General features: G+C 51.4%; 1 protein-coding gene across 1 annotated transcript; it reads right to left on the reverse strand.

The window, feature by feature from the left end:
• Positions 1–6,982: 6,982 nt before the first annotated feature.
• LOC123181679 (serine/arginine repetitive matrix protein 1) lies at positions 6,983–8,816 on the reverse strand. Its single transcript, XM_044593998.1, has one exon. The coding sequence runs from the start codon at positions 8,706–8,708 to the stop codon at positions 7,251–7,253; it is 1,458 nt and encodes a 485-aa protein (XP_044449933.1). The 5' UTR covers positions 8,709–8,816; the 3' UTR covers positions 6,983–7,250.
• Between the last annotated feature and the right edge of the window lie 628 nt (positions 8,817–9,444).

The raw sequence follows: 9,444 nt of genomic DNA on the forward strand, positions 1-9,444 counted from the left end.
TCCTTAAAGACTCAATCCGATAAGATAACTTCAAAAGGAAAACTCAATCCATTACAAGAGAGTAGAGGGGGAGAAACATCATAAGATCCAACTATAATAGCAAAGCTCGCGATACTCAAGATCATGCCACATCAAGAACAAGAGAGAGAGAGAGAGAGAGAGAGAGAGAGATCAAACACATAGCTACTGGTACATACCCTCAGCCCCGAGGGTGAACTACTCCCTCCTCGTCATGGAGAGCGCCGGGATGATGAAGGTGGCCACCGGTGAGGGATCCCCCCTCCGGCAGGGTGCCAGAACAGGGTCCCGATTGGTTTTTGGCGCCTACAGAGGCTTGCGGCAGTGGGACTCCCGATCTAGGTTATGTTCTGGAAGTTTGGGTATATATAAGAGGTGTTGGCGTCGGGAACAAGTCAGGGGGTCCCCGAGGCGGCCACGAGGTAGGGGGTGCGCCCAGGGGGGTAGGGCGCGCCCCCACCCTCGTGGGTGCCTCGGGACTCTTCTGGCCCATCTCCGATACTCCGTGGGCTTCTTCTGGTCCAAAAATAGTCTCCGTGAAATTTCAGGTCAATTGGACTCCGTTTTGTTTTCCTTTTCTGCGATACTCAAAAACAAGGAAAAAACAGAAACTAGCACTGGGCTCTAGGTTAATAGGTTAGTCCCAAAAATCATATAAAATAGCATATAAATACATATAAAACATCCTAGATGGATAATATAATAGCATGGAACAATAAAAAATTATAGATACGTTGGAGACGTATCACCCCCGGACCGCCTCTTTGCTCTATAAATACCACAATATTCCAAAAACCCTAAAGGCATGGACGAAATATTCATCCAGCCGCCGCCGCAGAGTCCAGAACCACCAGATCCAATCTAGACACCATCTCGGATGGGGTTCACCACCTCCCTTGGTGCCTCTCCGATGATGCGTGAGTAGTTCTTTGTAGACCTTCGGGTCCGTAGTTAGTACCTAGATGGCTTCCTCTCTCTCGCTGGATTCTCAATACAATGGTCTCTTGAAGATCCATATGATGTAACTCTTTTGCGGTGTGTTTGTTGGGATCTGATGAACTTTGAGTTTATGGTCAGTTATATTTTTTTATATCCATGAAAGTTATTTGAGTTTCTTTGATCTCTTATATGCATGATTGCTTATAGCCTCGTATTTCTTCTTCAATATTTGGTTTTTTTGGCCAACTTGATCTATTTATCTTGAATGGGAAGAGGTGCTTTGTAGTGGGTTCGATCTTACGGTGCTTGATCCCAGTGACAGAAAGGGAACCGACACGTATATATCATTGCTACTAAGGATAAAATGATGGGGTCTATCTCTACATAGATAGATCTTGTCTACATCATGTCATCGTTCTTATTGCATTACTCTGTTTCTCCATGAACTTAATACACTAGATGCATGCTGGATAGCGGTCGATGTGTGGAGTAATAGTAGTAGATGCAGGCAGGAGTCGGTCTACTAATCTTGGACGTGATGCCTATATAATGATCATTGCCTGGATATCGTCATGATTATTCGAAGTTCTATCAATTGCCCAACAGTAATTTGTTTACCCACCGTTTGCTATTTTTCTCGAGAGAAGCCACTAGTGAAACCTACGGCCCCTGGGTCTTCTTTCTCATATATTTGCCTTTGTGATCTACTTTTCTCTCGCATTTATTTTCAGATCTATTAAACCCAAAAAACAAAAATACTTTGCTGCACTTTATTTTATTTGCGATCTATTTATTCAATATATTACAACTTTCTCCCGTCCGCGCACCGTTTCTCGCGACGTTACGCGAAAGGGATTGACAACCCCTTTAACACGTTGGGTTGCGAGTGGTTGTTATTTTTGTGCAGGGGCTGCTTACGTTGTGTTGCTTGGTTCTCCTACTGGTTCGATAACCTTGGTTTCATATCTGAGGGAAATACCTACCGCCGCCGTGCTGCATCATCCCTTCCTCTTTGGGGAAATACCGACGTAGCTTCAAGCGACATCAGTGACTAACTACGCTTGCCTTACAAAACAAGTCATACACATATGGTGGTTCATCCTCTTGGGCCTCAAGTCGCCTCTGAGTCTTGGGCCGTCAACAGGCTTGTATGATCCGCCATCTTCATTGATAAGTGGCCAGTGGTATGACCCGGCCCCTCCTGGGCAGTTCATACCCAGTAGTTATATCCCCAGCAGGTTGCCCTCTGGAGAGTAGCTTGCGGGAGAGTGGATTACAGAGGTTTGCGTGAGAGTGGACCGGTGTATAATAGAGATGCAAAAAATAAATCATCGATAAATAATATATAGCATCAAACACCGTGTTCAAGCAAGGGATTACAAAAGATTTGCGGGAGAGTGGACCACTGTATAGAGAGGGAGGAAGGTGATGGAGATGTTGATAAATATGACAAAGTTGATGGAGGCAATGGCGGTGATGATGGTTTCCCCAGCGGCACTTCAGTGCCGCCGGGAGATAGAGGGAGAGAGCCCCCATCTTTCTTATTCTTACTTGAAGTTCTCCCGGGGGTGAGAGCTTCCCCCGAAATTGGATCTTGGAATTTCTATCTGTCTTTGTGCGTTGAAAACTGAGATGTTTCACCGTTTTATCAGCACCTAGAGATCCATAAGTCGGAAAAATCTAGAAAATTTATGGCGGTTCCAGAACTTCCGGGTCAAGCTACTCACCAAAGGGCAATCCCAACCGACCTTCACAACTCCCACGCGGGCCCACCACATCGTCAAGGGGAGTGCTCACGTGGGGCAACCGTTTGGAGCCCCTGGAGCTCCTCTCCAGATGGGTCCATGTCTCACGGGTCTCTTATTTCCAAAATAAATCCTCGTAAATCTCCATGTATTTATGAAAAGTGAAAATCATTCAGAAAACATCAACTGGCTCTAGGCACTTATTAATATGTTAGTCCAATAAAAAAATTGTGCCAAAACCATATAGAACTGATGTGAATATAGCATGACTAATTCAAAAATTATAGATACGTTTGAAACATTTGAATGTGTAGGCCGCGGAGAACGGCCCGCGGGCGAGCTCGAGGTGCACGTGGTGCGATGCCTCTTTCCATCTCTCATATTACCACCGATGCCCTCTTCCTCTCACCTCGTGCCCGGTGTGGCAGCCTACAGCTCCTTCGAGCAGTGCTCGGATGGAAATACATCAGTGCTCGGGTGTGCGTTTGCTACCCTGTGATTTCGACACGCAATGCCACAACTTGAGATTCTGCTACCATGCAGTAGAATTCACTACCATGGCAATGTTTTGCTCCGAGTGGTTGATGTTGTCGATCGTCACCAAGAGGAGTCCCGGTGGGTCCACCTGAGCCTCGACGAGGTTCACAACCTCATCTTGGGACTCTCGGTTGTGCTGCGCCTTGTGGTGCTCCCTAGCCCTGTCTCCGGGCTTGCCACAGTACCGACGATTCCCTTTCCGGTGCTTGCCGGAAGCACCGCTAGTGCCGGTGTCGTTGCCACCGGCCTCGTCGCCGCCTTGCGCCCTAGGCCTTTGTTTCCCCTTGCCGCCTTTTTTGACGGACGATTATTCCGGCCCGCGCTAACGCTGCCGGGAACTCCATTCCTCCTTGGTGAGAAGAAGCTTAGCGACTGATAACCCACAAGTGTAGGGATCTATCGTAGCCTTTCCAGTAAGTAAAAGTGCCGAACCAGATTCATAAATAAGTACTCCCTCCATAAAGAAATATAAGAGCGTTTAGATCATTACTTTAATGATCTAAACACTCTTATATTTCTTTACGAAGGGAGTAACCTCTTTTGAAGATATGAAAAATGACAAAAAATGAACTAAATTAGTTCAGCTGACTTTGTTGTTACATTTAGTTCATGCGCTTCGTGCACGTAGGGGTGTCGTAGGGCCTGTTAGAATTTGGTCACAGGCGACGGGTGAAGTCGCGTGTCTTTGTGTAGTAGCCTTTGACGTTTGGAATGACAGGCATGGGCCCAACACAACCAAAATGATTGTTACCCATCCAATCGAACGCCCATTGCACATGTATGGAATAGGGTCACCGCCAGATCCATCATAACCGGCCAACCGACCACACTCGGCGGAGAAAATATGCCCTCATCCATCATCAGAATCCTCCACCGATCCGACAATAAACACGTCGACAGTCCGTAGCAAATGGTCGTGCCGGCTATATTGGGACGTCAAAGATCGGTTGCAATTGGTATTTGCACCAAAGGTTGCCTGCCTACGCATGGGTCCCGGCCGCATGATCAACCCGTTACACGAGTAACAAACATGCCACATGCCACGTACCATTGTTTTTGGTCTAAAGCTCATATACTCTAATTGAATCCTCTCGACTTTGAATTTCAAAGTCGCTAAGGGTCTTTCTCATTTAAACGGTTTTCACACAAAATATTAACGATTGTCCGTGTAAGTGTTTTTTTTTTCTGCGGGAACGGTACAAGTGTTCTTTTACGTGGATTGTTTCATTAGCATTGAATCTTATAGGGTAATTTCGAAGCATTCTTTTGCAGTATTTTCCCTAGGAAAGACTCTATTGCCTCCAGCCTCTTGGATTTTTGTTGCTTATATGGTGTAATCAAACAAAAACAAACATAATTTGGTGCAACTTCAACCGTGTAGGAATGAATGAGGTGGGTACTATGACTAGGTTTTTGGAATTATATGCAATCGAAGATGCCCTAAAGTACTTGCCTGCAAATCCGATTTCTGTGTATTAGATGTTAATAAATTATTTCATCGCTCAAATCATGGCACTTACTCCCCCCCCCTCTCCCCGCGTCGCCTCCTCTGAGGCGACTCGGGGGCAACCCTAGCGCCGCCACCGCGGTTCCCCCTCCCTCTTCCTCCTCTCCGCCGCTGCCAGAGGGGCGCTCGGCGCGCGTCCCCGATGATGGTGGCGGCGGGGATCTGGCGCCTCCTCCTCGGATGGAGGGCTGCGGGCCCCGGGGCGGCGGCCCTGGTCGGCGGCGTGCGGCGCGGCCTGGGCGGCGGGCGGCGCCGGCGGGTGCTGGTGGGTGGCCTCCCACGGTTGCGTGGGCAGCGTGGAGGTCACGGTCGATGGCGCAGCGGCGGCCCCTCGCAGTCCGCCGGGCTCCATGGTGAAGCTTCGGTGTCGGCCCGATCTGCTCCGGTTCGTGCCGGCGCTGGTCCTTGGCGGAGGCGTCCATCGTCCCGTGGTGCCGAATGGCCGGATCTGGCATTTGGTTGTGGTTCCGGGGGAAACCCCTGGCCGGCGCGGCGGCCCCCAAAGTCGACGTCTTTGACGCCGAGCCCCTCCTTGGAGGCTTTGGGGTGGACCCTCCCCCTCCCGCCTCCTCCCTGAGCTCCGGCGAAAGCCATTTCTCCCCTGGTCTGGGCGTCGACGGCACCTCGGTGGCGTGTTCCTTCTTGAAGGCGGCGGTCGGGAGTTGCTCTTGGTGGTGGAGCGGTTGGTGTCTCGGCTCCAAAGCATGGCGGCCTGGTTGTCCTGCTCTTCTTCTTCGGTCTTCGTCATGGATGCGCGCCTTCGTCCGACAGCTCGCGTCCCTTGCTCCGTGCTGCCGCTGCCGGATTGGTTCTCGTCAGGATGGTCTTCCGTTGCTCGTGGGTCAGCGTTGGCTGCTTCTCCTTTGGCAGCTCGGTCACCTGGAGCTGGGCTATGTGTAGCCACTCTGCTGGTCACCGGTGCGGCACCCATCGAGCCTGGGTGAAAGGGTAGTGGCCCTTTGCGACGGTGGAGACATCTCAAGTGTTGCCCAAGTTTGGCCATGGATGTAGCTAGCGCTCAATGCTTGCACGGCATGTCCCTCCTCCCAAGTACCTAGTTGGCTAGTTGGTGTAGGCGTAGTGATGGTCGTCGGCAACGATGCTCCATTGTTGCCATTGTGCTGTTCTGCCTAGCTCTATGTATCTTCTTTCCGCTTTGCATTGCATTCTTCTCTTTGTAATGTGGTGCCTGTGTAATCTTGGCTGGTTGATGGCTTTGTTAATTTAAAGTCGGGCTAGGTTCGAACTCTTCTCAGGCTCGGCCGGCGCCTTTTCTCTAGAAAAATCATGGCACTTTAACTTGGAAATGCCAAGCACATGATGCTGACACTCAGCCACAACTTTCTGCCTGCAAATTCTTGAGAGCCCTGTCAGCACATGAGCTCATTAAAACCCCCGGAATAGAATACCACAGGTACCACATTCTTTAAGCTCTATAGGTACTGCGAGATGTTTCGCCCTGATGCTTTTAAATGATAACAGTAGAACGACTTAGCAATGATACTTGATCGACTGCAGGATTATGCTGCTAAAGAAAGGCTTGCAGATATTGTTTTTTCAAAGTTCAGAATAAAACCTTATCCACGGAGCAGTTTCAGCATGATGCCAGGATGACAAAGCATGCAGGCCAAAACAGATGCATACTTAGACATTGACGCGTCAACATCGCACTAACCCTACCGTGCTTCCAAGTCCCAACAACCAAATCCAAGCTACTCAACTTCTACTAGCTGCCATATTAAGTTATTAACAGCACAGGTAAAAAAATGGAAAATCCAAATGATTTCACTTAAACTTAAGTAAAATCTATCCAAATCGGATGTTTTGGCAAGACGAGACGTAGAACATGAGTCATTCTTCTATCTCGATGAATTTGGTGCGCACTGTATGTGGCGAATCAGTGAATCGGGTACGTTCGGTATGGCAAAGGTAGTTCGATTACAACAACAACAACAACAAAATTAATTACAGGTCGATCGCAGACTTCGCAGGAACACAACTGGATAATTTTGGACCACCCATCCAAATGAGGGATCCGAATTCATTCGGCGAGATAATGATCGGTGGCAGGATCAGATTCCACACTATCTGAAGCTGACCTGAATGCTGCTGTAAAGGTGAGCTGAACTGAACTACTGACCAAATAGAGAATACTACAGGTGGTCAGTTCGAGAAGAAAGATACAGTGCCACTCCAGGGTCACAGCTGGGGCAAACCAATTCAGCCGAAAGCCTAATTATGAACCTAGAGATGGATCATCGATCTCTTAATGGCCCCCCAAAAAACACCAGCATGTCATGATCATGAGTTCATGACACGAACACAATACACTCCCATTCATCACCTATACGAATGTTTACAGGTGGTTCTTGATACTATAGCGATGTACTCCAGTATGTTATCTCTGAACATTAGCTACTAGTTCACCGAAAAGCTTAATTAGCAAAACCATCGCCGGCCGGAGACGGATGATCGCCGGCGACGAGCGAGTCGAGCTGAGCCAGCTACTTGCCGTGCTTCAGGCCGCGGGGTCCCGCGGACTTCTTGATGGACGCGATCCTTTGCAGTCTGATCTGCTCTCTGAACCTTGCGATGAACTCCTCCGCCTTCTTGTCCACCTCGTTCTCGTCCACCTCTGGCGTCGGCGGCGACTCCCTCGGCGAGTTCGTCCTCGTCGAGTACGCGCCAACGCCGTCCTCGTCGTCGTCGCTGCTCTCGGTCTCGTCCGAGGAGACCGCCACTATGCCCAGGATTGGGTCGCTGCTCCTCCTCTCGTACTGGAACCTTGGGACGGCTTGGTACTCTCTGTATCCATACGGCTCTTCTGATCCATGCGAACTATCCGCTGCATTGCCGGCTTCGTTTTCGTCAGGCACTTCTTGGATTTTGGGTTGGATTCCTTCTCTTGGCCTGATTGTTCTCACTGATCTACCGACTGACGGCGATGACGACGAGGAGGAGCCGTCGAAAGAGCTTCTTGGCGTCGCCGGCGAGGAGTTGGTGTAAGTCGAAGAACTGTTGAAGCTCTGCGAACCCTGCTGCGAGTAATGGTCCTGATCTCCTCTGCCTTTCGTGCTGTGATCCTGCAGCTCCTCCTTGAAGCTCTTCGCCGCAGTGGTCCGGCGGTCAGCCACAGGGTGGTAACTGTGAACAAGGAACGGCGGCGGTGGCGGAGGTGGCGGGGGCGGTAGGGAGGAAATGGAAGACTTATACGTGCTCCTCCGCTTGGGGACGGTGGCGTGCTCCTCGCTGGCCTTGGCCAGTGTCTCATCGGACATGGACGACGCGGGCGACAGCCTCTTCGGCGACGGTGAGGGGCTGCTCGGAGTCGGTGGTGCGTCGAACCTCCCGGACCGTGACCGCCACGGGATCGGCGAAGGGAGCACGGTGTCGTGGGCGCGCGGCTGCGCACGCGACTCGCCGTTGCCGTGTCCCGCCGCGCCGGAGTCCTGCGGCCTCAGGGCCCGGACGGGCAGCGACAGTGCCGCCTGCTGGGCCGCGGTGTGGCTCCGCCCGCCCCCGCCTGCCGCCACCATGACCACAGGCTCCTCGGGGTGGTGCAGCGCGCTCCAGGACCGCGCCCCGCCGCCAGCGGGGCTGTCGGGCACCCCGTCGTCGCCATCATCGTCGAACACGAGGTCGCCCTGGAACATCCGCGAGACATACCTCGCGTCCGCCTTCCCGGCCGCCGCGGCGGCATCCTTCTCCACGCGCCCCCCACCGTCGTTCCTCCGGCTGAAGAGCCCGTACGACACGGCGATTCCGACGAAGAGCAGGTGCAGCAGCTCCCACACCTTGGCCAAGAACGCCTGGCCCCCGCCCCCGCCGCCGCCGCCGTCCCCTTCCCCCGCCGCAGGTGGCCGTGGCGACGGGAGGAGCGGGAGCAGCAGCACGCAGAGCGCCACCACGGCCGCCCTGAACGGGAAGCTCCCGAGCACCGACGCCGCCTGCACCACGGCCATCGCGAGAAGAAAAGAGAAGAGAAAAGGGAGACGAGGCAATGCCGCAGCGCGCCCTTTAAAGCTTTTTCCCCGAGCCAGCCTCTCTGCTTTTGGCGCCAAGTAAAGTTGCGAGAGCTCGTGGTGGTGGCGCACGGATTAAATTCCTTTCGCTCGCTTTATGGCCACCGGCCTGGCTCCCTGCTGCTGGCTGCTGCCATGACTTGGTAGAGTTGAGATCGATCGATCGAGATGGCATCTTCTGTTTTTTTTCTTGTTCTTCCTTGGTAGTTCGAGATGGAGATGGGTGTTATTACTTCGCGATGAAGAGAGGAATTTTGGCGGGCAAAAGGGGAGGAATTTCGTGTCCAGGGGAATCGACGCTTCCATTGGCGAATCCACGCTACCACTAGCATGATGCCGTGTACATTCCTTTCCATGAGAGTCTCTCAGGTTGAATTGCGCAGAAACGGACGCAGGTCATGATTCGGCATGTTGCGATACATTCGCAGATCATGTAGTGGGTAGAAAACGAAAATCTTAGCATGTTTATGAAGACTCTGCTCATTTCCTGATGCAGCTGATATTGAGAAAATGAGTTCGCTTATGCATGATATGATCATAAGAACTTAACGTACATTAAAGTGTGTCCTATAATATCGGTGTAAGAGCATTTGTAATCGAACCCCAAAATTAACTTCAAAAATCCGTTCTCACAATCTAGCTCCAAACTTTTTGTGAGGGTTTTGGAGGTTGCATT

The sequence above is a fragment of the Triticum aestivum genome, chromosome 1D (assembly GCF_018294505.1).
Source record: "Triticum aestivum cultivar Chinese Spring chromosome 1D, IWGSC CS RefSeq v2.1, whole genome shotgun sequence".
NCBI classification, from domain to species: domain Eukaryota; kingdom Viridiplantae; phylum Streptophyta; class Magnoliopsida; order Poales; family Poaceae; genus Triticum; species Triticum aestivum.